Source organism: Aspergillus pseudotamarii, assembly GCF_009193445.1.
Source record: "Aspergillus pseudotamarii strain CBS 117625 unplaced genomic scaffold BDV38scaffold_91, whole genome shotgun sequence".
Classification (NCBI taxonomy): domain Eukaryota; kingdom Fungi; phylum Ascomycota; class Eurotiomycetes; order Eurotiales; family Aspergillaceae; genus Aspergillus; species Aspergillus pseudotamarii.
Window position 1 is genome coordinate 56,465 of NW_022475105.1, and position 27,719 is coordinate 84,183.

Genomic DNA, 27,719 nt, shown 5'->3' on the forward strand with positions numbered 1-27,719 from the left:
TTTTTTTTTTTTTTTTTTTTTGCTTTCTTGCTTTATTCCAAGCGAATTTTATATACCGTATGAAAGGATGGCTTTGAGTGAGGGTAAAGAAACAAACCCTAATGCATGGCTGTAACAAGTTGCAGATAGACTTTTCGGCGAATTTCTCCGCTTCCCTTTCCCTTCCCTTCAGTTCTCTTCACCCATAGTCCAGTATTGTGATGGTCATTGGTACTTGTTTTCTTTTTTTGTTCTTTCTGTATTTTCACATATTTTAATTGTTAAGTTTACTACTTATCCCTTTTAGTTTAGTTTGTTTATTCTATCCTATTCTGATCCATTTTATTTTTATTTCTATATTTCCCCCCCCTTCTCTATCATCTGTTGTATGACTCCATTGGACTTTGCGCCATTCCCAACGCTTTCCTTCGGAGGTACCATTAGGTTTAAATTTCAGCAGAAGGGCTATACTTGGAAATGCACATCCCAGCTGAGCATAAGCGACTAAATTGTATCCACCGGTGGCGGGGACTGCTCACCAAAACGAGTATCGGATGATCTTCACGCACCAAGATGGAAGTGGGGTGGTCATCGGTGGGAAATGCCGAGTTTCTTTCAGTGGAATGTTCAAAGAGACAGCTGAAACGGGTAGAGTTCAGGATATGATTTGATACGTTATTACTGTTGTTTGTGTTCTTCTCCTATAGAGTCACTTTTAAGACGCTGGTGCTGGACGACAAGAATAATCCCCTCCTTCAAGTTGGAATATGATATCGTATGCCGGTGACCGTTACATGGTACTAGTACTAGTACTTAGTCAGATCTGAACAAAAGATGCATTTCACCCAAAGAGTGGGTCTGCATTGGGGCTTAGCCAACCCTCTTGTTATTGGTATGTTTTCTTTACCACATTCAGGTTTCAGTTTCAATGTCCATACCTTGTATGTATTCCGTGTGTCTGTATGTATGTACAGGATACCTACAGGATACATGAATTCATACATCACACCATACCCTACTTCTGTACCCAAGTGACAATCTGCAACTTCTACCATGAGGGTGGTAGCGACAGCCCAGATCTGGATGGTTTATTTTGGGCCCAAGGGTTACAACATTATTCTCTACAATGTCTTTCACATTTCAATCCTAGAAGCATGTCGGATGTCGTATCTGTGTGACATTTCCAGTGTTGCGCAGTAGGCCGCATCCGGACATACTTCCTCTCTCGACAGAATTCAAATCATCATACACACATACATCGAGTATTGTACAGTCACACACCCTGACACTTCTATTGGACCCATCCATTGATCTATGACACAATTTACAATGTATACTGAATACTAATCTGGTCAGTTCTTATAACGTTCACAGGTCGTATAAGGGACTGGAAAAATATAAAAATAAATAAAATAATAGTAATAAAAAAAATATAAAAAAACAGACTTTTTAGCCAAGGCCTGGGTGGAAACTAGATGCGAGTGCCAATCGTCTGACAGACTTGAGAACCATTCGAAACTCCACCAAATCAGGTCGTAGTCGCCTCAGCCACACTGTGTCTTTCGGCGCTTCGGATCAAGGCCCTGGGAAGGATCTTCAGGCTGGATGTCGTTATGAGAGCCCATGAGTGCTGGGAGGTATCTTACTGATAGATTACCTACTGTAAAATAACTTGGGGCTGACATGTTTCTGGGTCAATCCATCCATCAACACTCAACTGCCAGGCTCCACTTTTTATGACGATTCTGGACACATGCATGCTGCTAACGCCCTAAACTCCAGCGAAGGAGGGTACCAGCTGAGATCGGACGGTGAATCCGGAGAGTGGCTAAATTCTGTGCTTCTGTGTGTACGTATGGACTCGTTCCATACGATCGGGATTTCATGTCTGCATGAGAAAAACTCGCCGGGCATCCATAGTATCTATGCGCCCAGAGTTGGTAAGCAGTCGTAGGGTAAACTGATACGGAAGAAAAGGCTCCTTGTATTTCTGTAGGCAAAGTATATCAACGAAGCAGTGATGATCTAGTTTTATTTTATTTTTATTTTATTTTCTTTTTTTTTTATGATAGAGCGTTACTCTATCTTTTTTTTACTCCATTTATTTTCTTACTTTTTTTCTTCTTTGCCTTTAGTGAGACCCTGTATAATAACTTTTGAAAAGCAACGCTATTAATACACCCTATAATTTTTTTTCTGATCTCTTTTGTGTTCAGAATCACCGACGGTCATCCTCTTCTCTTTCCCTTTCGGGTCAGCCCTCTTCCCGCCCCTCCTCGACTCACTCTTCTCTCTCTCTTCGCGCCCTCTCTCTGTCCCTCTTGTTATCTCTTCTCTCGACCTTTACGTCTCGCTTTTTCTTCCCCTCCATTCTCACTACTAGTCTAACAAAAAAAAAACTTTCTTTCATTTACATTCTTTACTTCCGTCATTTTCTCTTCTCTTTTGCGCGTTCGCCTTCACAGTAATTTGGACCTCTCTACTTCCCATATCTTCTCATCCCACTCCACTGTGATCAGTACTGTGGGTTTCCTTACTATATATCATTACAGACGGTCTCCATCTACCCGGTCAGGCGCTAGTCCAATTTTTTCGTTCGTCAAATACTACTAGAGCCCGCTCTCAACTAGTGATCCCATCTTACCGCTGGAACCATTTACTATATCGGAGAACCACTTACTGTGGGCGGATGTCGCCTTTATGAAAGTTGTGCCTTCTTTTTTATTTCTTTTTTATAGCTCTTCCTGTTTCTCGTTCCTTCTTTTTCAATATAGTATCATTATCGCAGAGTCACAATGCCAACGGTCCTACTACCGTCGTCGGCCGCTGCCTTTGCGCCGCGGTCTTCACCGAATGTGGTGTTGAACACCAAAGTCGAACCATGGCTGACAGCAACATTGAAACGAGTCAGCCGAGTTAAGCGACCTTTAAACAACGTGACGCAACATACAAAGTGTCTGACGGAAACCTTGTCCTCACCAAACGCTATCTGGACCCTCTGCTCCATGATGTTCCCCAAGGCCCCCGAAGCAGAGCTCCGAAGGGACGAGAACCCCTGGGTGGAGGCATTCTTCAACTACCAGATGATCCATGTGGAGGCTTACGTAGTGCATGTTGACATGGTGTCTCGAAATGAGGTCGCATTCAAACTGACCCCGGAAACAATCGAAGCTTTGGTCGACTTCCACAAGGAGGTTTACTCCGTTGACACTGCCGCGAGTACCTGGGACTGGCCTGAGAAGGAGAGCCAGTTGAAGAAATTACAGGAGGAGTTTGTCCAGGCTGCCAACAAGTTCGTCTATCGCACCAGCGCGCAGGCCCTTGAAGGGCTGGAGGAGGACGGTGCAGGTGAGCTGCTGGGGGGCCGAAGTGAGGAAGCAAAGTCCGCGATCACCAGCCTGTTCGTTCCGTTGCTTCCTCCACCTCCACGTGTGCTCGACGTGCTTCGTTCGACACCTGTTCTACCCAGTTCCACTGGTCCGGAGACATGGTGGCACGACCCTATGCAGCAGCCTGTGTCGATGGACACGTGGAAAGTACTGCCATCCAGCCCAGCCACGGCCAGTACAGGAGATTCTAATCCGAATATATGGACCAGCCTGAACAACATGAATGAGTTCTCCTATGCTTCTCCGACACCGTCCTACAGCCAACCCTACACTACTTCGCCTTACAATGCGACGCAGTATTATAGCACCGCTGCCACGTCCGCCGCACTTGCCGCACTCCCATTGCCAAGCATGTTGGTACAGCCCTGCAGCACAGCGGCGAATATGATCGGATTTGGGTGGGGAGACCGATATCAAGACTTTGCGCTGCCGTACGGGACAACCATGTAATACGCCCATGGAACCAGACACTTGACGTTGATGGTCTCCCTGACTTCGCGTAATTTTGGTTTAGATCCCGGAGTCCCTGTCGACAAACCACATCTAGCTCGCCTGTACCCTTCGAGCCCGAGACGCACCAACAAGAACGACCGGAAGCAATATCCCCCGCTATACAGACAACAGACTAATTGGCATCAGTGACGGCGTTAACCATTGACGATTCTGCGACCATGATACTCCACTTCCTTTGCATAGCCATCAAAGAACATAATATCTTCTCTCTTTGCGATTGTGACTACTTCTTTGTGTTTGTTTGTTTCTCTTTTCTTCGAGCCAGCGTTAGCGTTTCGTCTCTCCTTGATTCTTTCGGCTTTTGTTCTCTTGCATGAAGAAGCGGCGGGTCGGCTATCTGTTTTGTTTTGTTTCATGAGAATATCCCATTGTTCAGATCCCGTTTTATATGTCATGAAAGACCTGGTTAGCCTCGCGGCTTGGGATATGATTTGGATGAGAAACGCTCGTTTTTATTTTCTTTCGTCGCCGCGTCCGTCCAGGATAGCTTGATCGATGGTGCTATGGCGGGGCCTGGAGCCCTCCTCTGTCCTGGACATCCTCTTTCTGGTACAGGCTACCGGACTGGTCATCTGCTAGGTCAGATGGAAGAGGTATTGATCGCGGCGCTGCGAGTTACATTATCTTTACGTTCGCAGGTTTTTCTGACAACACAGACCACATCGGTGTCGACAGAACGGTGGAGGTTGGATTACTCGTTGGCCCGGGACGGCTGTCTGTGACAGGCGCCCGTTGTAGCTGAGGACCGTCCGGTCTGTGACCTGATGAGACTTAGTCCCCGAGTGGACTGATTTCTATTTGATCTGTTTTCGCCATGTGGACTGTGTTTGTCTATAGGGTCATCTCCTATCTTCCAGGCTGGATTCTGAATACCTGGATAAGCTCGTTCCAACCCCTCTCATTGAGTGAGAGGTGAGGGACGAGAATCGGATGCTGGTACAGTCTTGCACATGCTTGCTGAGGCGGGTCCCTCATTCTGTTCTTTTGTCCTTGACTCTCGTTATTGTCGTATGCATTGACACTTGAGCATGATGTAACTAGTCTGGATAACATAATTTGAAAAAAATTGCAGGACTAGCATAAGTGTCTTTTCTCTTATCTGGTAGTTTGATATTATACTACGAATAAACCCATGCTAGTATGAAATAAGATGATCATAAACAAGCAATCATGATAATACTTATTGATGGTCATGACTTATTCTTGGCTCAAGTGCCGATAACCAATGACGTCAGTGTCCGGGGAACTTGAACTCCGGTCTTTCGCTGCCTGGCATGACGGAGAACTTCCTTGAACAGGCTTTGCATTTATCTATGTGTATATCGACCGATTGAACTGCAATATAATCCAATTAATTAATTCATTAATTACTACTACTGTTGATGACAATCATCAGCCTCACCACCGACAGTACTGTACATAACATACATACAATACATTCCCACGCCATCATCCACCGGTGATCGACCCCCGAAAGCATCAAATGGCCGCCCTCCAAGAAGCCCTCGAATGCCTTGCCCCAACAACCTGGGACGAAGTGCCCACTGACCCCTCCGCCCTCCGCACCTACATCAACGACCTCTCCACGAAAGCCCACCTCATCGTCAACTCCGTCCCAGAACCCCCTCCATCAACCATCGCCACTACCACCCACCACGTCAAACCCTCTCCCGCCAGACTCAACACCACAGACCCTACCCTCCAATCCCTCCAACAACAATGGAGCAAACCCATCAAGGTTTCCAGTACAAGAGACAACCCGCTCGACCTTCACATCCACAAACTTCCGGGCAGCGATGGCAAAGGCCACTGGTTCGGTCGCCGCAGCGTCCACGAGGGCCTTCCCTTCTCTACATGGCAGGCGAAACTCTCGAGTGAGATGACCGAGACGCTGAAGGCGAACCGCGAGCGCATGAAGCATGGCCAGACGCCCGACCAGTCGGTGCGTGGCATCGGGGCCGAGAAGCAGGTCGAGACTATTGAAGTGAAAGATGAGAGTGGGGAGAAGGTGTTGGCGCATGTAACTGTTTTTCATGTTTCCGCGCAGTTTCCGAAGCCCACGACGCCGAGGGATTTTGTCTCGCTGATTGTTAGTTGGGAGGTTGGGGCTGAGGAGGGGGGACGGTTTTGGATGATGGTTTCGAAGCCCGTTGAACATGCTGAGGCGCCGCCGTGTCAGGGGTATATTCGGGGACAGTATGAGTCTGTGGAGTTTATTAGGGAGATCCCGGCTAAGAGGGGAAGTGATGGTGATGGTCAGGGTGTGGTTGAGGGGTCTAGGAATGGGGAACTGGAGGCGGCTTCGAAAGAGAAGCAGGGAGGTAATGGTAAAGAGGAAGAGAGGGCTGAGGAGGCGAACCCTGTCGAGTGGATTATGGTGACGAGAAGTGACCCCGGGGGTAATATACCTCGGTGGATGGTAGAGAAGGGGACGCCTAAGAGTATCTGTTCGGATGCGGTCAAGTTTCTGGACTGGGCTTGTCGCGATCCCAATTCGCCTGCTGAGCCAGGTATGGACGATGGCCGCCAAAGGAGACGGAGAAACAGTCTGCATACGGCCGGCGTGGAAGAAACTGAAGATAGTGAGATCAGCGATTCTGAATTTTCGGATACCGAGGTGGAGCATCATGGTCTTATTGCCAGCTTTGCCTATTTACTCAACGCTGGGTTGGAGCGATACGCCCCCCAGGCTGTGCTGGACTATATACCAGGTCACTCACACCATTCATCAGGAGATATGTCTGATGTTACTACAGAGGACGTAGAGAGAGCACCCAGGTCTAGTGGGGATCCCGTCCCGCAAAGGGATGCAACAGAGAAGGACAAGGATGATACGAGGTCTCAACTGTCGCAGGATAAAGCGTCCTCGATAAACTCCGGCCTCGCCACTCCCATCGAATCTGGACACCACAACATCCCGCCAGTGGACTTGATGAAGATAGAGAAGAAGGATGGCAAGCTAACCTCGCATGAGAAACAGCTTGCTAAACTAGCCCAGCGCAAACGTGAAGTCGAGGCCCAACTGGACCGAGTACGAGAAGACATCAGATCCCTCCATCTACCGTCCCGTGAGGAAGGGTCCAAGAGAGACAAAGCATCTGCAGCTGCTTTGGCAGCCGCCGACGCTAGCAGTGATCAAGTGAGCACCAGTGCGGGCAGCAGCAACCAGCGACAGACGCCAGAAAGCCGCTCGTCGAGCAGTAATAACCTGACCCATCCTGCAAGCAGCCGCGACACGGCGAAGATGCACAAGGTCGCTTCGGGCTTATTCAACGAGGAATCCAAGCTCCTCAAGCAGCTAGGGAAGATTGAGAAGCATCAGCTCAAGGAGGCGTCAAAGATCGAGTCAAAGCAGCGGAAGCAAGCAGACCAGGAAGAAAAATCGAAGTCTCGAACAGAGATTGATATCTTGCGCCATGAGAATGAACATCTGAGGAAAGAGCTCGAGCGGCTTAGGAACGAGCGACGACAATGGCTCGAGTTGATCGCGTCATTGCAAACCGAGAACACGAACTTGGCGGCGGCAGCTGGAAAGACGGAAAAGTGATGCTTGAAGTTTGACCTGTAAATATAGTTTTCTGATATACTGAAAATTTAGCATGGCCATGTTTTGCATATGTATAAGAGTTGTTTCATTCGGACACCATATGGATGCATACTCAGCCATTTCACTAAAATCATGCAACCGACGCCCTCGAATCATTATAGTACATGGTAATGAACCAAACAATAAGTCCAGCCTAGAGTGTACAGCTCATACATCCAATTAATCCCACCGAGCCGTCTAAATTACTCCATAACTCCCAAGCGATCAAGGACAACGGTAAACGGACCGCATTTCAACCGGCATCAAGCAGTACCCACCACTCAGTCCCAGTATCAGCATTGACATCAAATTCAGCCCACAAGCCACCAAGCAGAGTCCTCACCTCAGCGAGGGCATTCATCGTCCATAAACCTCGACACCACAGCCGATAATCATAACACGATCACAACAGACAATCATCCATGAAACCCAAACCTTCAAAGCGCAATCCATTTACTCCTGCGTCTAAAGGTCCCAACCATCAGCACACATACACCCACACATAAACATAAACATATAAACATACAACCCTTCCCCCCCAATCCCCCAGAGAAAAACTAAAAAGAAAAAGGAAAGGGAAAACTCACCTCTGGCGGATTTCCAGCCCCCCTAACCATCTTCTCAATAAACATAGCCCGGACCTTCTCCTTCGGCTCCCCCATTCCAACAGCCATATACGACAACATCGGTGGATGTCCAATATACGAAGCGTAGCTGTCGCGGATGATGTTCGACGTCCATTCGTACTTGGTCGTGTCTGCGTGTCCCGTACCCACGTACCGAGCCTGCATGGCCTCGAGGTTCTGGAGCGTGCGAAGCTTATCGGCCATTTTGGTAGAGTTTTATTCACGGCGGTTTGTTGTTTTCTTAGAGTTGGAGGTGTGTTGTTGTTTCTGGTTTCTGGTTTGTCTGGGGGTTGGATTTGAGTTGGGATTGGGTTATCGGCGATTTCTTTATCGGATGGATTGTATATGATCACGTGATGAGGATATATATAAGAGATTTTGTGGGGTATTGTATGAGATTGTGTGGTGGTCTTGTAGCATCACAGAGTCTTTTCTCTTTCTACGGTTTTTTTTTTTTTTTTTTTTTTTATTTAGCTTAGGAGTAAGGGGGTCCGGATCTAGAAATTGGCAATGGAGGATTCAGAAACGAAAGTACCGTTGGCATGTCGAATTGCGAGTTTAGTCCATGCGCATTTTGATGGCTTGCCTGCTCGAAGTAAGCCTAGTGTTCGGTCTGATGGGACGAGGGAATGGATTCCTATGTCGGGGATTGTGATTGTGAAGGGTATGTAGATTCTATTTTGATTTCTGTTTGAATTATATCTCTTGGTTTTTTTTTTATTTTCTGTGCTTGCTTTTTGTGGTGTATAATGTATAGACTAAATCTAACCATACCGATGTTGTTAGGGGAAGATACACCTGATGAGAAATTGACTTGTGTGGCTGTTACGTATGTTTCACTCATCTCTTTACTTTTCTACAGAGAGAGAAACAAAAAAAAAAAATTTAAGGTAGAAATAACTAACGATACGCAGATCCGGGGCAAAATGTCTCTCAGCATCTCAAGTCCCCAAAAGCAAAGGATTAGTCCTCCATGACTGGCACGCTGAGATCCTCGCGCTTCGCGCATTTAATCACTGGCTGTTATCCGAGTGTCGGAGTTTTATTGCTCAGGAACGAAGTCAGAGGTCCTCATTTGAGAATGATATATCTGATGAGAAGAAAGAGAAAGAGAAAGAGCAATTTTCTCCATATATCCGACGACGACAAGGTCCCGAGGACTCAACGGCAACTCTACCGCCGTTTGAACTCAACCCGGAATTGAAAATTTACATGTACTGCACCTGTGCGCCCTGCGGAGACGCAAGCATGGAACTCTGCATGGCGGCTCAGGAGGACCCGACGCCGTGGGAAGTTCCCACGACGACAGCAGACAGTGAGGATGGGGAACTTCTAGACGGCAGGGCGCATTTCTCGCGACTGGGGATCGTGCGGCGGAAGCCGTCTCGTGCGGATGCCGAAGCTACGCGGAGTAAGTCGTGTTCGGATAAGTTGGCCCTGAGGCAGGTTTCGTCGCTGCTGTCGTTTGAGAGTAGTTTGCTTGTGGCCACGACGGGGAATGCCTATCTCGAGGGGGTTATTATGCCTGAGGGGGAGATTAGTCGGGTTGGATGTGAGAGGTGCTTTGGGGAGGATGGACGAATGAGTGAGCTCAAGGGGAGGGTTTGGTCCCCCGCGGATGAGAAAGCAGTCGAAGAGCGAGGATATGGATGGCGGTTTCGACCATTTAGGATCCTGTCGGTGCCTACTGGGCTCGTTGAGGAGCTTTGGGCGTTCGGAAAGTCGGATCCAATGGGGGCATCTGCGTCGAGGAAGAGTAAACCTGCTGTTATTTCGGCTGTTTGGGCGGCGGCTTCATCTGTGGCGGTTCCTAGTGTGGTGGATAATGGTGCCAAGTCGTTGCCTAAATTACGTGGTTCTCGGACGGGTTTGTATGAGACCATTATCAATGGAGTGAAACAGGGGAATCGGGCGTCGGAGCCTGTGGCACGGGGCGCTTCTGCGTTGTCAAGGGCGAGGCTATGGGGCCTATCTAAGGAGATTGTGCAATCTTGCGTGGATGATCATGACCAAGAATCTGGCGTCGAGATCGGTGTGGAAGAAGGGCAGTTGTCCCTGGGATTGGATGAGACGAGGCGGATTGCTGAGGCCCCGACATATCGGGAATTCAAGAAAGAGCCTACGGTTCTGACCGAGTCACTCGAAGCACGCAGAAGTGCGATACGAGAAGCTAGACGAGTGTTGAGTGGATGGGTCCCTAATCCAGGGGACGAGAATTGGGGATTGGAGGTGCTGATTGATCCCAAGAAGCGGAAGCGTTGATCCAATGCATGGAATTTATAGCAATGAATATCATGACCATAGCTCTAGTTGATGTATGTATTAAAAAAGTAATAGTTATGAATACATAGAACGAAATGACTAGAATAGATCCAGAGTCTATCCCAAACATATCACGAACTTTTGTTTTATTCACTCCACGGAAACAGACATCAAGTATACACCGCGGGCTCTGCTTAGTAGATACCAGGGACGATGCGACTGCGGACAATAGACGTATAGCGATTCCAATCAGCACCGTACTTCCTCTTGCACTTTTCTTCATCGCGTCTCTCGCGATGGATAAGCAGGACGCCAAAATAGATCAAGAAGAAGTAGGTGTACACCATTCCCCAACCACGGACCTCGGGTGTCTGTACGACCTGCTTCTGCACGTCGCCGGTCTGGTTGATACTTTCAATAATAGTATAGCCGGCAAATCCAGTGGGCAGCGAATACGCCCACGACATCAGCCAGTCGCCCAAGTAATTGATATGACGCGCCATGCCCCACCATCCAGAAATCATCAGCTTGGATCCACTAGCCGTTTCAATGTATTTGATCTGCTTCACACGGGGGTCATTGGGATCTGTACGGAAACGATTCTTCTGGTTGTTGGCGCCACGGAAAATCGAGTATCCCACGCCAGTTACGGCCAAGATAAGCAGGATACCCCTCAGACCCAACTCCAAGGGGTAAACCGCAAGATACCTAGTTTGGAAATTGTAAACGAACGGGACCCAGACCATGTCACCAAAAGAGAGCATGAAACCCATTCCATCCATGATCACGTCCATCGTAGTTAGGACAGCTGGCTCCATATACAATCCATCCAGAACATAGAAGAGTTGGAATGCGGTGGAAAGAACGATCGAGTCCGTAACATAGCCGTACGTTCTGTACTGGCGGGCAATGTTGGACAGGTTCAGTATGTTCCACCCAAGCAAACCGGGCCGCATCTCACACCATACTTTGATGTCAATCGTCCGTGAAGCTTCGCTGACGAAAGGAATAGGCAGCTGCACCCGAGGATTGAGCTCCCGGCCAATGAAGAAATCATATAGAGCATTGCCAGTGTGGCCACCAGGTGCCAATTGTCTAAGTTCGGGGTTGAGTTGGCCAGGCGCAGGAACGGAGAAGCTCCTCACATAGACAAAGACCGCGATCGCTGTGCAAATTACCAGGTTTGCCGTAATGACCTGCACGTAATTATCCCAAAGAAATGTCCACACGGCGAAGTCCGCACCGTAGACGTAGGTGCCCAGAGCTAAACCGGAGAGGATCAACACGGCGGAGGGGAAGGCTGTAAACGGGTCAACCGATATCATTCAAGCATCCAACACCAGATCCATACCGTTGAACTTGTATCGAAGCCTTCCCGTGCAGGCCAATTCTGTACCCTCGACCTCCTGACCAGGTAGGAACACATACAAGACCAGGCTGAGGAGGTAATAACTCAACACCCAGAGGGTTACGCGAGCGTCGAAGAACCCTTTAAGGCCATCTTGTGGCCAACCAACCTCCACCTTTAATTGGTCCAGGGACAAAGTCGAAGGATTGAGTAGCGAGGGAGCAGGGCAGCCGGAAACATCGTTACATAAGAAGGTGAAAGCGTAGATGAGAGTCGGAAGGCAGGTCACAAATGCAAACGCGCCGGGACTGTTGAAGGTCAATTCCTAGGTTCATGGCTGCGACACTCGTGAAACAACGTACGGGCCACAGAATTCATAGCCCCGTTTCTCGGGAACGGGCTGTATCGGGACTTTGATCCTGGAATTCTTCTTCGGCGCCATGATGCGACTGAATTGGGGAGGGAGGAGTCCACGGAGGGTTTAAAGCCGTCGCCGGTCGCGCGTTATGCCGGAGAAACCCACCAACAAGACAATAGAAGAGGTAAGAATCCGTGAGCTTCTTCAATGGCTAGGAAGGAGGTATTTATCTGTAGGTAGGGGAGTGTTTCTTGAAGAAAGAAGGTCGGTCGTCTGAGCCGGATGATTGGTGGCCGACGGGGGCCGCGGACACTTTTTGCGTTTTGTACCTTTTGTTCCTTTTGTTTTCATTAACTCCGCAATTCAAGTCTATTGTTTGGAGAACCACCACAAGATTCAGGCATCTTACGTATTCTATCCTTCCTCGGTCTTTATCCTTTTCTTCCCTCCCCCATTAATCACTCTCGTTGGTAATTTCTTCGTTTCCCTTTTTATCCACATATCATTAGACTTTCTTTCCTTACTAAATCTGTCTTCGGCGATCTCGGTCCCTTTCCAATATATCATTGTTATCGCTAGTCATCCCGCTTTCTCCCTGCGGGATTTATCTCCCATCATGAAGTCGCTGGCTACGTCGTTGCTTGGATTCCTCCTCCTTCTCTCAGCACCCCATGCTTCCGTTTACGCTGCCTCGGATTCAACGGGGTCAAATGCCTTACCGCCCTGTGTGGCACGCTCTCCGACCACCGGTCTCTACTACGATCTGAATTCAATCTCTCTATCCCCACCGAAGACGAAGGACGAAAAGCTTCGTGGAAACGTCCGCGATGAGAGCTGGCATGCCAAGGGTCATGACTACCATGCAAACTTCACGATAAACGTTTGCGCTCCGGTGGTGGAGGATATCAAAGATGTGGTAGGGGTCGACCGCGCAAGATGGCAGAATGTCAGTGCATATTATGAGAAAGAGGGCAAGACCTATTCTATCGGGTACGTTGTGTGCGAGTTGTGACCATCTAAATCAGATGGAACACAGGCTGACTTGTTCCTAGGCAACAAGCGTCTGAGCCATTTTTCCGGGGCCGCAAGTTGGTTCTGAACTACACTGATGGTTCACCGTGTGCTGGGGAACTCATTGGAAATGCCTCGCGCACCAAATCGACAATTATGTCGTTCCTTTGCGATCGCGACGCTCCAGCACATCAGGCGACCGCGTCCTTTGTTGGTACTATGGACCAGTGCACATACTTCTTTGAAGTCCGAAGCTCTGCCGCCTGTGGTGGTGTCGCCCCGGCCGACGGTCAAGGCCTTGGCCCAGCCGGTGTTTTCGGTGTAATGTGAGTATTACCTATCCCATGGGCCATTAATAGAGGAAATAAGAAAGGGTTAACACCGTCTTGTAGTGCATTGATCGCCGTCGTCGCGTACCTTGTTGGTGGCTGCGCTTATCAGCGGACAGTCATGCACCAACGAGGTTGGAGACAGTGTCCGAACTACAGCCTCTGGGCGGGCATGTTCGACTTTGTAAAAGTAAGTATACTAGCATTGATACCGTTTCGGCGGGCTCATTCCAGAGCGCGCCGCCATGATCGTGGTTCCTACAAGGAGTTCAACAATGCGAAGCTACCAATTTCGAGGATGGATTGAATGCCGCTTTGGCTGGTCTAGAGCTCAATTACATCGAGGGAGTCGGTACTTTCAGCATCTGGTCTATGTTCTTCCTATCTCTTGTTTGCTATATAATCATATAGACCTATGTTGAACATGGGTAAACTGTTGTTTTCTGTGTACAGCAGCAGGATCTGCTCTTGTGATTAGCCCTTGAATGTTGGACTTCAACGATTTCGTTAAATAGTTCTATTGTTTAGCTTCCCTTGTGTCTTTCCCATATGCCTAAGCTATGACACCATTGGGGACCATCACTAACCAGCAAGCGTAACTAGGACATGTTCACCATTCTCGGCTCCTCCCTAGGCCGCGTGTTCCGTTTCAAACGATCGCCGGCTCTCGGCCACACCCGCAGCGGCAGCCAGCGCGGCGGGTTCATCAGCGCGATCGGCGGGCGGAGAAATTCCGGAAGAGATGTCGATGCCGAAAATCGACTGATAGATCAACTGGACGAAGAATGGGAGGACTGATAATTTATGATCTTCCCAATCTCCCTTGCTTTTGCTTTCCGCTGTGTCGGTTCTGTTACATGATTGTCATGTCTGATTTCGCTGTATTGCATGTTGGATGTAAGATTTTCCTGGACTGTTACGATTACGGGTCATTGGCGCTATGAATTCCTTCGCTTCCAAATAAGGATATGATATTCGCTTTAGCATTCCGTCTGCCGACAAGGCCTCACATTGAGTTATGGAGTCGATCCTGGTGTATGGAGCCACCTTCAAAGTTAAGATACAACGTAAGATGCTGCGCATTGTATGCTGAGAAGACCACACATGCCACCGAATTGATGAACGCCCAAAACTACGCAGCTGTAAAAAATGCACAGCTATTAATGAACCTGGCAACCTATATGTACAGCAGACACTCATAAGTACCAATACCATTTTGGTTCCCTAAACTAGCAGTTTAGACATAGAATGAGTTGTTTAAGATATTCCAGGCTTGGTCTTTCAGTCCAGTAGTCTTGTTATAATTTTTGGTTATAGTAAAAAGCTCTATGTGCGGCTTTTGGGATATGCTGCAAATAACCTGGAGAAGATATATCAACTAGCATCATTGGTCTAGTGGTAGAATTCATCGTTGCCATCGATGAGGCCCGTGTTCGATTCACGAATGATGCATTTCTCTTTTTTATGTTTGTTTTGTTCTCGCCCTTCTGGAACCTAATAAATAGTCCTCCAGCCTGTATTATATATAGGATTCGGTTTTTACAGATGGCGGAAAGTCTTTTCTTGTTTGTGTTTCTCGTACTGGATGTGGAATGTACATACTACTAGATAGATACTGTTCTTAAATACTACTCCGTAGTTGACACAGGGTAAATACTTACCCACAAACCAAACACCTCACAACTGAACCACATGGCATGATCCCATCCAAGATATAAAAATGATACAAAGACATCCACCCCATCAGAAGAGATTAGTATTCCCTAAACCCCAGGAAAATATACACATAAGACCACCGTATAGAGATATCAAGAGATCATAATAAAACTCCAACCATCTCTTTTGCCAAACCATCCCATACAAGCCGAACAAAACCTCGCCAAGAAAACCAAAAAGAAGATCAAGAAAAGCAGAATGCCGCAGTTAAAATTTAACATCGAGCGCCGTCGGTGCCCTCTCGTTATTCGTTCATGTGAGGTCCTCGATTCACGCTCGCTATTCCCATGTCAAACGTGCCCATGGGCACGTTTCCCGCGTTGAAGGTCGACATATCCGGGGTTCCGCTGCCGGGGACGTGTGCAGGGCTTGGGTCGAGGTTGACGCCTGCACTGACGGGGTCCAGGTTGAAGGGGAGGAACCAGGCGCTTGGTTGGTAGTACTCGCCTACCCCGGCGGGGGCGTTGGGATCTAGTTGGCCCGGGAAGATGGCGGTGTTGTCTGGAGCAGCTGCCGGAGACGGTTCTGCGCCGTTCACGGTAGAGATGGGCGGATTGTCTGGCGGCATGAAGCTGTTGGAGGGATCGAGGCCGCCAAAGGAGCCGTAGACGAACTGTCGATCTAGTTGGGGTAGTTGGTCGGCTGGGACGGGGAAGTCGAATGGATACTGGCCGTAGAGTTGTCCACGACCCTGGTTGAACAGTGTGGGCTGTGGGAACCCGCCTCCAGGTGTGCCCATCATCCCTGGAGTGTTTATATCAACCATCGGTTGAGAGGTTGGTTGACCCATATCAGACAGACTTTCGCCTCTGCTGCCCTTCCTGGAATGTTGACGGCCTGACACGCTGGGCTGTGATGTAGGGGAGAGACTGGCAAAGAAGTCCTCGACGCTTTGAAGGTCGGCCTTCTGGCTCATCACGGCTTCGTCACTCTTCTTTGTCTTTTGGGCGTTGGGGTCCTCCCAATGCATCCTCGACACGCCGTGGGGATACTTGTCGAACCAGTCACCATACTGAAACATGGCAGTGATTTGGCTGCCGTTCTGGGCGACAACCGACCCCTTAATGGCAGCGTCTGCAAACTGCCGATATCGATCCTTAGCGCTTTCCACCATGTAGTGGAACATACCCCAATATTTCTTCATTTTGTTTAAATATCTATAAGTATGCCGTAGGTTCTCCTTCGAACGAGCCTCGAGCTGGGAGTTCTTGGAGAAGATACCCCAGATGTGCACTGTGCTGGCTGAATATGCACAATATCCAGCAAATGGAACGGTAAGAGGGTATGCTGAAGCGCGATCGATCAGCACAGAGATATGGTGGGCCGCCTCCACCGCGGCCCGTCCAGCGTTGCTCAAGAAAGCCTTGGGCATATCCCTCGGGGGTCGCCCTCCCGGCGATAAAGGAATGGCAAACTGGTTTAAGAATAGCATGTTCTGATGAATGATTATATGCAGGAAGAGAAACTGGTTGGCGATCCTGTCAGCCGCATGAATCTGGAGATTCTCATAAGTGAATGCTAAATGGCTTGGAAGAGATGCAGAAAACTCCTCAATTTGTCGTTTGAGGCGCGTATATCCTGACTCGGGTGACCACAGTGGATGAACATCCTTTTTCTTTCCTCCTAAATTTAGATAGTCCACGATACGCCCCCACAATACTATGGCCCGAATTATATAGGCAGAAACTCCCATGTTGTCCTTAGCGTTAGACAATTGGCCAACGTCATCCGGAACTGGATTAGGAACATTTCCATCCAGATCCTCCGTTGGTCCCGGGATTTCCATTTGAAAATGTGACTCTTTGATCGGCAGCTGTATCTGTATAAACTTTTCGTTTCCAATAGGGGGGCGTTGACTTCCAGACGAGTTATAACGGTCCATCATGAAGCAAGCCCACATAGTACGTCTTCTAATCTCTCGATCTGTGAAGCTGAGCTGGGACCCGCCACCATTGGGCTGGTTCAATAGTGGATCCTCATCGAGTTCATTATGCAGTTGCAGAGCATAAGCCATCCGCAACGCCTGACCCCCGAAAGACCAACTTCGACCACCATGACAAGTTCCGAACTCATGAAGACCCAGTAGTAGGAATACAGTCAGAATGGTAATGTTGGGTGCGTCGTGGCGGCTTAAAGCTATTGCAGCAGCAGGATTGGCCCAATTCTCTCCGCGCAGGAAAGGTGGTTCGGAGTTAAGCTGTGGATGAGTTGAAAATCGAGCCGATACAGCGCAAACGGCCAGAATCAAAGCTGGCGGAACAGTCCTGGCCTTCAATCGGCGCATAAAGCTGGGTTTGTGGAGCAGGAGGTAAGACTGCCCATAGACACAATCGAAGAAAACTTCCGCTAGGTGTTCTTGAATCTCTAACGAAGGTAAAAATTCTGCTCCCTCAGTCATCAAACCGGTTGTGTCGTTGATCTTACTTTCCCGGCGCATTGGAGAAATATCCAGCGAAGCTTTGCGTTCTCCACGAGCCCATTCGTCCATCTCATTCGCAAAAGCTTCGTCGGCCGTCCGTTTCTTCTGGCTCTTCGAGGCCTGCCCTGGTTGGGGAGGCCGGACCACTGATCGCCCGATAGCTGCCATATCCCTCGTCTCTTCCTTCGGGATAGTCTTAATAACGCGATCTTCCATTCTCTTTAACCGTTTATCTAGCATGGCCATATAATCTGTCCGAGGCGCTGCCTTCCGGGTGGTGACTTTATATACGCAGGGAATCCGAGAGCGCGAGCAGTGCTTGCACGCGGGCTTCTCGCCCGAACATCGAATCTTTTTCCTCCTACATGCGATGCACGCCAAGGGTAGGCGCTTTCGCTCCTTCCCAGCCTTCGTCTTCATTTCGCTCCACGCTGGTTTTTCGTTCTTGTGCTCACCATTCAACGCGGAATCTCCCTTCCCGTCCTCGGGGTGATGGTCGTATCCGCCCTCTAGAATGTTACCGATATCGCCCCCGGTTTGGACGCTCCCGGGGTCGCGCGAGCTGGCCCGGCTCTGCGTGTCGATATCGTCGGGGAGGGCGATATCGTCGGGCCCCAAGGTGAGGCCGGCGGAGGAGGCCAAGGGGGATTCGTCGGACTCGGGCGGGATCATGACGGGTGCAGGTACCCCAAGAGCCAGGCGCGGGTCATCGTTCGGTAAGCCGGAGATAGTCGATTGGGGAGAGGTCCAAGAGATCTCGTCCTGCTCTCGGGAGAATGACGGGACGAAATTGCGGGATGAGGCGGTCGCTTCTGGTGGGTATGGGGAAGATTGAGGGTCGGTCGGTGGCGGCTTGGCATTGCTAGCCGTCGTCATGCTGGGGAGGATTATTAATGGTTTTTTTTTGTGTTGGCGACGGCCCCGAGTTTCTTGAACTGGCACTGACTCGGGTTCACTACGGGCGTCGCCGGAGAGGAAGAGTTGAGGGATTATTCCTCTGGAGAAACTAGAAGGGAAACGAAAAAGCGGAGGAGAGGGAATTGAGAGACTAAACTTCTCTTGGTACCGATTTCATGCAACTAAAAAAGTCGCGGGTAATCATCGAGTCTGGATTTAATGGTCGTCCTTAACCCCGTCTTCTGGGGGTCATTTTCACTTCTATGCGGAGACCATCATTGGGTGAACCAAACATTCTTGAGCTTGGGTCCCAGGAGAATGGCTCCTCTGTATCATATTGGTTGGTGAGTTATTTTCCTTTAAACTTCAAATAGTCCCAGGTATGAAAACGGATTCGGTGGTTGTGGATCCTTCTCACCTTATACTACTACCGCTACTATTTGAATCTATCATCGACTAGTATCCAACGATGGATTGGTCGCCTGACAATTCAGGCGGTGACATGGAGGATCTCAACTCTTTCAATGGTCCGGGGCATTTCCCCATCCCCTTCGACAATGGTTTAGAAAACCCTTGCGGTGACATTACGGTCTATTATTTACTGTACTAGGTGGATACCCTCCACTATACTTCGTACTTCGAACATGTTCGGTAAGATAGCCAGTTCACTCTCGAGAATATACCTGTATGCTTAAGGGTGCAGAGCTTCACATTAGTGCGGTCGTCGCCCGGACCCCGATGCGTAATCCTTTCTATTACATTAGCAATCCGACTATACATATCTAACAATAAACGTTACCTCCAGACTAGATCACTCATCGAATAATTACATCCAAAGATGCTTAGGTCGGCTGCGGTTCATGTTCCACGCGTGGCATGCCATGTAACAGTTCCCCGCATAAATGCCGTTCCCGCTACTACTACGACCTGGGTCGTCCAACGCGCTGGCGTGGCCCGGCGCTTTCAAGGGAAGCCACAATCTCTGCGCCTAAGACATAGCTGTTGTACCCTGGGAAAACAATCCAAAGACCACTGGCCCACCGGTAAGCGAACGAAGTGAGCTTATAACGAAGGAAGCTTACTTTGGCATAATCCACAGGAAGATCAGAGTTATGGCATCGTTATGTCCAATGTTATCAAAGCCGGAGAAAACCTCGTTCAGGCCTGGGATCCTCGTAAGCAAAGCACGACCATCCGGTATAGGGAACTCTTCTTTTTCACAACTCACAGTAGATGACAGTCTTGCTGAGAGTCGCAAGAGATGCGCTGTACGCGACTAGAAGTGCAGTGGCCCCAGTTCGTCCAGAGACCACCTTTTCGGTCCTCAACATCCACATAAGCCCCTTTTTGGCTTTGCGCTGCCCGCGACCGCCGGACGCTGGGACTCCGTGCCTATACACAATCCAGAGGTAATAGATGTACCCGGCACATTCCACAAGGTTCAATACAGTAATTGCTGCTGGGAAACCGTTTCGAGCATTGAACGCTGGCCAGCCGTAGATATAGTCAATTGTTCCATACAGCGCATAAGGTATCCAAACAGGGGAATGCAATTTGTTGCCTGGCATGCTATGCGGACGGAGCAACACATAGCCTGCATCCCAGATAATTATCGGAACTGACACGACGAGCCAAACAATGATCGCAGTCGATGGGGCGTGGACCCATCTATTCGTGGCGCCATCGCTGTTGTTAGATGGCGAGGAAGCCTTTCCCGTTGATGGAGGCGGAAAGTCGCGGGGATGGTGTCGCGTAGAAACCATAGCTGTATGATAATCGCGGTGTATTAGTACACTAGAGAGTGACACCCACCCGAACAGTGAGTTTGTGGTCAATACAGTCCTAGAAAGCGTGAGACAGTAGCCGTCCTAGGAATCGGTGAGAAAGAGGGAAAGAGTTAGTAGTGCGACCATTGTTGGTCTGGTATGAATAAGCAGCGACTGACGGCTAATGACGTTGTGCAGAAGGCGCCTCTCCTTCCGATTCGATTCCCATTTAAGAGGTATGGTTAATTCGAGTGACTTATGGATTTTATTACGCATTCGGCGGAGGGAACTGTGGTTCAAACCAGCCATGACCTGTCCAGATCTCGACATCTTCATCTCCACTTAATTAGGGCCGTCCGCCGCAAGCTGCAGCAAAATACCACTATTATGATGCGCTGCTCCACTAGACCCAGTGATAGCTCATTATTTTATCGCTTTCACCAAGCCGATGTGTCTTTCCCTTATCTGGTCAAAAGGTATGATGTGCCGAGGGAGACCTTATTTTAACTACCGTTCCGGTCGGGTGGACCTGAAGCTAATTTGCGACTAAGCCCGTCCGCTAGTCACGTGTGGGTATGAGCCTTTTGCCGTAAAAGTCTCCTGGACTGTCTGTCTGTTAAACCATTCAGCAATGTAATATTCGTTCCTCAAAAGTATGATATCTAGTCCAACATTACAGCTTGGCTGCATCAATTAAGTAATGGATAATGCCAATCAAAAGGTTGAAGCCCCAGAGATCTAGTGCCACCCAGTCAGTAACTGAGTTGTTGTCTGACCCCATTGCTAGAAACTTGATAAACTTGCTCGAGTTCGAGAAAACCAACGCAAGAGCCGTGCTAGGAAACAGGAGCACACCCGCGGCTTGGAACAAAAGCTGGTGGCTCTCCAAGAACAAGCCCACCAAAAAGATGTTGAACATAGATTGGCTATTCAGAAGCTGGAAGCTGAAAACAGGGGCTTAAGACTGCTTTTGTCTCGCTTGGGGCTACCTGCTGAAACCATTGCAGAATATGTCCAGGCAGTTGAGGACCCAAACATGGCTCAGAAGGTTGCCATTCCAGCTCTAAGACGGTCACTGGCCGTGCATAATCAACAGAAGAATTGCCGGAGTCCGCCTTCATTACCTAGGTGCCAAGCGGATTCCGAGGTTCCCCACACAGAGGATTTAGGAGGCCTATCGAAGACAGACATTTTCCAGAATGCTACAAGGCTCGCTCAAAAAACCGAGCCTCAGGGGACTTTGGATCAGCAAATATCCAATCAACGTCAGTCTATATGTGGTTGTCTTCCTGATACAGCAGCAGGATCAAGCGCCACTAGTTATGATGTTCTCAATACGACCCTCTGCGCGATTGCAGAAGAGCTGATCAAGCAACATAACAGACGTGGCTTGGATATGGCAGAGATTCAGAAAAAGCTCTGGGCAGGTTTCTGTAATGGCCTTACAACTGACGAAGGATGCAGAGTACAAAACCAAATTTTATTTCAGGTCCTAGACGAGATCAGCGGTGACTAGTTTCTATCTCTTGGATATCATCGTTTGGATATCATAAGCGCTTGCTTTCATTGAACGCCACTGCCAAGACCCCAAGCTTTCCAAGCCCCTTATCGTCTTTTGGCAAGCTGTTTGGTAAAATGCATCACCTTCAGGGGGCCAAAATTTTGATCAGAGGGCTAACTGTCACAACTGGAACTCGGCCACTGTCGACACACCAAGAGCAGAGCTACTGGTTAAATCACTGAAGGACTTGCGACGGGTGCAATGATGGCCGTCTGCACGATTGAGTCTATGACAACTGGGACTCCACAGCACTCCCTAATTTCTTCCAGCGTGTTCTTACCAGACCAGGGCCTAAGATATGTTAGTTTGCCATTGTGAAAGGAACCAACATTGCAGTATATCGTATCATACTAACCTGAGATTAGTGCCATCAGAGACCCCTTTTCGGACCAGCAATTCCTATGTTAATTTACATTATGATATGTAATTGGTGATAACCTGGCTCAGATGGAACTCCGCTATTGAACCACTGATATCAATGTTAAAGTCAAGTTTCCTGCGCGAAATATCGGTGTAAGTTTCATACTTCTGTTTGTATGTGATTGGATACATCATAGCAAACAAGCTAGTTGCCTATGACGCTAGCACAGATGAGAGCCAACGATGATATATTTATATATTTATGGAAGCAGACTTACTGGTGTGTGGGGACACGGATGTCCACCGTTCCTTTGTGATATGTATATGCCAGTGCTTCAATGGCGAGGGTGTTGCGTTCAATCATCTAGTTTGCTTTATTAGTTCAATGTAAGGATAATACTGGGGGCCCATAATAAGGTCGAACCAGAAATCAACACGGAGAATCAAAGATGAGTTGGATATGCATACGGAGTACCCAGCGATTCCATCACCCCCATACCGACTCTGTCCTGCGCTGGATGGATGTCACGTTACCCATCCTTGTTTAGTACTAGTCCATAAATCTATGGATCCCGACTCGAGGGACTTCCCGCCGAGCACCATCCTCTCGAACCAAACTAAGCATGCATGGACAAACTGTGAGATGCATGTCGTGAACGAATTGCATTGGGCCCCCCAATGAATATACTTTTGGCTTGACTCATGGTGGATGGTTAAGGCACCGCAAGTTCCGCACCCGGCTCACCACCGTTGAAAGTGGCTTGGTATTTTAGCGCGGTGGCCTGACCTGTACTCACCAATGAACTTGATAATACTTTCAAGAACAAATGATGCCGTCTCTGAACCCGAACACACCATTTCAACCACTGATCAAACATGCTGGGACATGTGGCGAAGGACCCGCCAACCAGCCGACAATCTTCTTGTACATTCCGGAGAGCAAGAAGCGTTCATGGTGTGCTACTTCGGTTCATCCGTCGTTAGCGGTTTATAGTGCTAGACGGACGACGATTGACAAGAACCCCTATTGTAACAGTGGGGAAGAGCTTTGACCCGCAAGCCACTTCATTGCTAAGAGGGTGGCATTCACCGTCCCGAATAACGGCTATAGCAGCGTTTCTTATATAATTTCTGGTACTCTTGTCTGAGCTTCCCCCCCCCTATGTTTCATCGCCCCCCTAATTACCCGCTATGGAAAGAGACTAAATCACATCGCGTAGGGCTCTTTCTCCACTGCGGGTAATAGGCATGGGCTAGCCAGCAATCAATTAATATCTCCGAAGCTACTTGTGTGCGCTTGCAGTCTAAACTAAAAGTAGTGGTTCTTAGCATGTGGCACAATGTCTGAACGCTGGTTCTCCCAATTCTTGTTCGCTCACACATATATCCCACAAAGAAAATGAGTGAAGAGAATAATCGAGTTGCCATTGTTACAGGCGCGACTGTAAGTACTTCATTTGGTCAATAAATGATGACAGACACACTCACTCCACATCTGTCTTCTGCCAGTCTGGTATTGGAGCCGATATTGCCAGGGACCTGCATTCCCGTGGATGGAAAGTCGCCTGTGTTGGCCGCCGAACCCAGGCCGGAAACGATCTTGTGCAGGGCCTGGGCGAGAACGCACGTTTTTTCCAAGCAGATGTCAGCGACTATCAGAGCCAGGCTGCTGTCTTCAAAAAGGTCTTCCAGTTATGGGGGAGAATTGATGCACTGTGCGCGAACGCTGGCGTGGGTGATCAGTCTTCGCTTTATCTCCTTAACCGGCGCGATAAAGGTGTCGAGGACGTCCCTCCAGAGCCAGACCTCTCCTGCACTGATATAAATTTCAAAGGCGTCGTCTATGGCACTGTGTTAGCAACGCACTTTATGCGGCACAACAGGCCCGAGGCGGGCGGAAGGATTGTGGTGACTGGCAGTATTGGGGGTATTTTTCCTCATAGTACGTATCCCGAATACAGTGGAACCAAGGCAGCAGTCAATCAATTTGTTCGTGGCGTTGCGCCAATGTTGAAGGCCAAGGATAACATCCATATTAACTGTGTCTTGCCGGGTATTGTTGCCACACCCATCGTCCCCCCTGAGATGATTGAGGCCGTGGCCCCGGAGTGGTAGGTTTTGCCCATTCAAAACGTCGTTTTGTCGCTTTATATCTCTCCCACACACGCTGCACAATAGCTCATACTCGAACGGTTGCTAACCGAAAAACCTTTAGCCGGACTCCGATGAAGACGGTCCTCGATGCAGTTCAAATCTTCTTAGAAGATAAAACGGGCATAGCTGGTGAACTTCTGGAATGCTCTGCAGATAAACTGATATATTATCATCTTCCAGAGATGGGCAATGGACCTATCACCAAGCGTGCTGTGACCGTCTGGGAACCATTGTTCAGACTGGCGCATGGCGAGAACTCTGATCTCCCGGATGCGATTCCAGACATCAGCCCATTTAATGGCTCTTCTTTGGGTGCACCACGAGATGCAAAGCTCTGACAGGTTGCCTGAGGAGCGACAAGCCTTGCCATCTCTGGCGAGTATGGCAGACGTATATATTGTGAACAGATTGTGACGACTATCATGGGAGGGATTTCTGCAAGTTGTACTTAGCTTCTATGGGTTCTCGCCAGTATATGTCTTCGAGAACCAAACTTAATTCAACAGTTGTGACCAATTGGACCAAACCTGGGCCTGTCCTGCAGCTCAACTCAAAGCATGGTTCCGTAGAAACCATAGAAATGACACTCAAGCACTCACAATACAAGCACCAAGCCTCAAAAACCCCTTACGTCAAGACGCATGGCAAAACCCAGCCCCTTACCTTCTGCAAGAACCCTGGATTATATTCCACCATGCTATAACCATGACATTTCCATTACCCGACAACTCCCCGCAGTTCCACCGACCGACCCAGGCGGTCATCTTGATGCTTTTCGGGAAATCCCATGGAACTCTCGCTACCTTACCCGGTATTTAGCATGAATCGGTAGCTACTTAGGCTATTTTGCCGTTACCGGGTCTAATGTTGTTGATCATGTTACGGTCCGACATTAGCAAAGAAGAATCGGGACCGGAACTGGAACTAGGGGCTTAACATTATATTAGCTATCGGTATTGGCCTTAAGCCGAGAAGACCCTGAGAAGGGGAGGTTGGAGAGAAAAGGACGCCGAACCCGGAGAGCGACTGTGTAGCTTGTTTACTGGGTCGTGTGTGAGGACATTGCTTTGGGATTTACACTGTGCGATAGGTTATTGAATTGGGAGTTGCTTTTCTGGGTCGTTCGGATGGTTTACTTAGTCCATGGTGCTACCATGCAATTATGCCTTGGGTTGCTTTTGTATCTTTAATGTCTGGATAAACAGCCATTATCCTCTCTTTTCATGGTCTTCATGAGAGTGAAATAGTAGAAGGCTGCGAGTAAGTTTGGCTAACTGCTATTTCGGAGTTGCGTCTAGGTTCGCATTTGCCATGTTAGGTTTCTAAGAAGACTATGTAGGAAGAGTTTGTTGATCAGGCGGTCCATGCAATTCCTGATTGAAATGGACTTGTAGTGGAAACGCCGAATCACTCTCAATTGTCAGGTATTTCAGCACGTTATGCATACTGATCGTGTGATATTTCCTTGATGGGGCCACCTCACTGCGCGCAGTTTTACATTCGTTGTTCACAGACCACGCCTAGGAAAAAAAAGATATGTCAAGCTGAACGAAAACAGCACACTCTGAAGAATCAGAGGGAAGACGTCACATGAAACCGGCCGCTTGCCAATCTGTTAACCGACTTGGATCCGATACAGTGCCCTATTGAGCATCATAGCGCGGGTTCAAGCCCAAGCGGGTAAACCCTAGTTTACTCTGGAAAGACAGCAGATGCATGAGCCCGGCGACACCGAATACACTACTCCGGTTAGAGTGAGAGGATGGAACCAATACCGAAGCACCGCGTAGCGTATCGTTCCCCAGAGCCGAAGTGCCCGTAGCTCACCTGCATAGGCAGCAGTGAAGGCAATATGCAACATAGGAGCAGCCCAACAGCATGTGTAGTCCCATATTCATACTCAGAACTCTACATCTGAGCTCTCAACCTCGAAAGGCACCCAAAAAAAAATTACTCAAAAGTCAAATTAGAACAAAATGGGTTATCATGTATAGAAGAGAAAGGCAGAGTTTCCTTCTTTATGGCTAAACATCGGCAAAAGACACGGGAATCCGAGCGCCATCGAATTGCTAAAGTGCAAAGTTGCGGTAGCTTCGGGAGTTGCGGCCAGTTGAAGGTACTCCAGAATCCGTTTACCCCACGGTCTTCGTGAAGTGTGGGGAATATCTCTTCGACAAAATTTTAAATAGCGGTTCAGGATTTGCTTGCTGGTTGCCAAGATCTAGTCAGTGGCTGGCCCATTTGTCTGAGGAACAAAGCGCATGCTTGTATTGTTTGTCCAGACAGTGGAGTGGTGAGAATGACGTCAAGTTGTTATTTGTTTCTTGGCTTCTGAAGCCCTATACTGTGTAGATGGCCAAAGTGAGAAGATTTCTTAAATACTACTCCGTACAGAGTGGGGTTGTTATTTGCATGTACAGGGTACACGATGCACTCCGCAGTGCATTAAATGAATTGTAAACAGGCTAAATAGCACATCCCGGTTAATGATGGGTAATGGAGTTGAGTATTGCTGCTATGTGCGCAGTGGCCTCAGACCGAGATTCTTGCCAGTACGCTCACTTTGCGTGGTAATGGTATATGATATCAGTGCTTTGATAGGAAACTACTAAGAATGTTTGTTCAATAAATTATGGTGCAGTGAGGAACTTTTTGCTGGGGAAGAAAAGCAATACGTGCCTTCAGGCTATGTTGCCCCACACTCAAGACCCTCATTACTAAGTACTGGTGGTAATTTTGATGCCAGCAAAGAATGAGGTTGTCGGAATGAGCGTGAGGAATCCCGAGAGTCCTTTGAGTCTTTGAGACTTTTCACCTCAAACGCCCCACGGAGTAATTGTGGATTCCCTACAACCCCGAATCTTCGCATTTCGGACCATTTCCGGGAACATACTTTCTACTACACACCGACGGAGAAGGGAGGCCGTCCGTGCCCCGGTACCGATCCTCGATTGCTCTACGAGCTTTTACTCCGTACCTCAGAGTTTGGATTAAGGTGAAACTGACAGCCATGTGGCAAGCGATCTCTACTGTAGACGGAAACAGAGTTCATCGTTGGTATGAAGATCGCAAAGACTCCGCAAGATCATCCGGGGATGTCGTAGGGACCACATTGCAACCGCATAGAAGGCACATCCATGCTAACTCTGTCTGGAGCATGAATAATATGAGCCATGCCGATGGATAGTATGATCCGTGGAGAGGGTTTGAGCCCATCGGTTGCTAAAATGGTTAAAATGATGTCCGTGTCTGTACCGACGACAACCTGAATCAGGAAATAATGGAGGGCGATCAACGATGAACGTAAACACTAGACTCCACTCCGAGTGCATGGTCACAATCTATCGATGCCGTCTTTTCTTTCATTTTTTTTTTTCTGTTTCTTTCTTTGCGACCAATTGTTCCAGCCACGGAATGATTTATAATGTATAGAAATAGGGTAGAT

The 27,719-nt window shown here is 48.6% G+C and overlaps 10 protein-coding genes and 1 non-coding gene across 11 annotated transcripts; 7 read left to right on the top strand and 4 right to left on the bottom strand.

The window, feature by feature from the left end:
- Positions 1 to 2,774: 2,774 nt before the first annotated feature.
- On the top strand, positions 2,775 to 3,818 carry BDV38DRAFT_288083 (uncharacterized protein; the record flags this gene model as incomplete). The annotated part of the gene is made up of 1 exon (XM_032060983.1): positions 2,775 to 3,818. One exon carries the CDS (start codon positions 2,775 to 2,777, stop codon positions 3,816 to 3,818), a length of 1,044 nt encoding a protein of 347 aa, XP_031908140.1.
- Positions 3,819 to 5,149: 1,331 nt separating this feature from the next.
- On the top strand, positions 5,150 to 8,032 carry BDV38DRAFT_224808 (uncharacterized protein). The gene has a single exon (XM_032052836.1). It carries the CDS (start codon positions 5,365 to 5,367, stop codon positions 7,426 to 7,428), a length of 2,064 nt encoding a protein of 687 aa, XP_031908141.1. The 5' UTR covers positions 5,150 to 5,364; the 3' UTR covers positions 7,429 to 8,032.
- On the bottom strand, positions 7,921 to 8,297 carry BDV38DRAFT_288085 (splicing factor 3B subunit 5 family protein; the record flags this gene model as incomplete). Its single annotated transcript, XM_032060984.1, has 2 exons — positions 7,921 to 7,932; positions 8,055 to 8,297. 2 exons carry the CDS (start codon positions 8,295 to 8,297, stop codon positions 7,921 to 7,923), a joined length of 255 nt encoding a protein of 84 aa, XP_031908142.1.
- A 306-nt stretch (positions 8,298 to 8,603) lies between these two features.
- On the top strand, positions 8,604 to 10,452 carry BDV38DRAFT_297320 (tRNA-specific adenosine deaminase; the record flags this gene model as incomplete). The annotated part of the gene is made up of 3 exons (XM_032063103.1): positions 8,604 to 8,757; positions 8,880 to 8,922; positions 9,008 to 10,452. The coding sequence occupies 3 exons, from the start codon at positions 8,604 to 8,606 to the stop codon at positions 10,353 to 10,355; spliced, it is 1,545 nt and encodes a 514-aa protein (XP_031908143.1). The 3' UTR covers positions 10,356 to 10,452.
- On the bottom strand, positions 10,453 to 12,336 carry erg24B (c-14 sterol reductase). Its single transcript, XM_032052837.1, has 3 exons — positions 12,066 to 12,336; positions 11,707 to 12,011; positions 10,453 to 11,655 (listed from the first exon to the last, which is right to left on the bottom strand). Exons 1-3 carry the CDS (start codon positions 12,143 to 12,145, stop codon positions 10,550 to 10,552), a joined length of 1,491 nt encoding a protein of 496 aa, XP_031908144.1. The 5' UTR covers positions 12,146 to 12,336; the 3' UTR covers positions 10,453 to 10,549.
- On the top strand, positions 12,322 to 14,588 carry BDV38DRAFT_262303 (putative vacuolar sorting receptor (Mrl1)). The gene is made up of 4 exons (XM_032056094.1): positions 12,322 to 13,051; positions 13,114 to 13,398; positions 13,465 to 13,591; positions 14,005 to 14,588. The coding sequence occupies exons 1-4, from the start codon at positions 12,678 to 12,680 to the stop codon at positions 14,197 to 14,199; spliced, it is 981 nt and encodes a 326-aa protein (XP_031908145.1). The 5' UTR covers positions 12,322 to 12,677; the 3' UTR covers positions 14,200 to 14,588.
- Positions 14,589 to 14,782: 194 nt separating this feature from the next.
- Positions 14,783 to 14,853, top strand: BDV38DRAFT_t227. Its single transcript has one exon. It is a non-coding gene; the product is annotated as a tRNA-Gly (tRNA).
- A 26-nt stretch (positions 14,854 to 14,879) lies between these two features.
- On the bottom strand, positions 14,880 to 18,522 carry BDV38DRAFT_262305 (putative C6 transcription factor). The gene has a single exon (XM_032056095.1). It carries the CDS (start codon positions 18,410 to 18,412, stop codon positions 15,362 to 15,364), a length of 3,051 nt encoding a protein of 1,016 aa, XP_031908146.1. The 5' UTR covers positions 18,413 to 18,522; the 3' UTR covers positions 14,880 to 15,361.
- Positions 18,523 to 19,035: 513 nt separating this feature from the next.
- BDV38DRAFT_224889 (uncharacterized protein) lies at positions 19,036 to 20,326 on the bottom strand. The gene is made up of 4 exons (XM_032052838.1): positions 19,662 to 20,326; positions 19,516 to 19,597; positions 19,233 to 19,465; positions 19,036 to 19,181 (listed from the first exon to the last, which is right to left on the bottom strand). The coding sequence occupies exons 1-3, from the start codon at positions 20,194 to 20,196 to the stop codon at positions 19,354 to 19,356; spliced, it is 729 nt and encodes a 242-aa protein (XP_031908147.1). The 5' UTR covers positions 20,197 to 20,326; the 3' UTR covers positions 19,036 to 19,181; positions 19,233 to 19,353.
- A 573-nt stretch (positions 20,327 to 20,899) lies between these two features.
- BDV38DRAFT_275419 (bZIP transcription factor) lies at positions 20,900 to 21,715 on the top strand (the record flags this gene model as incomplete). Its single annotated transcript, XM_032058025.1, has 2 exons — positions 20,900 to 20,920; positions 20,987 to 21,715. The coding sequence occupies 2 exons, from the start codon at positions 20,900 to 20,902 to the stop codon at positions 21,713 to 21,715; spliced, it is 750 nt and encodes a 249-aa protein (XP_031908148.1).
- Positions 21,716 to 23,346: 1,631 nt separating this feature from the next.
- On the top strand, positions 23,347 to 25,058 carry BDV38DRAFT_224909 (SDR family oxidoreductase). The gene is made up of 3 exons (XM_032052839.1): positions 23,347 to 23,564; positions 23,630 to 24,231; positions 24,336 to 25,058. The coding sequence occupies exons 1-3, from the start codon at positions 23,520 to 23,522 to the stop codon at positions 24,610 to 24,612; spliced, it is 924 nt and encodes a 307-aa protein (XP_031908149.1). The 5' UTR covers positions 23,347 to 23,519; the 3' UTR covers positions 24,613 to 25,058.
- Positions 25,059 to 27,719: the final 2,661 nt, after the last annotated feature.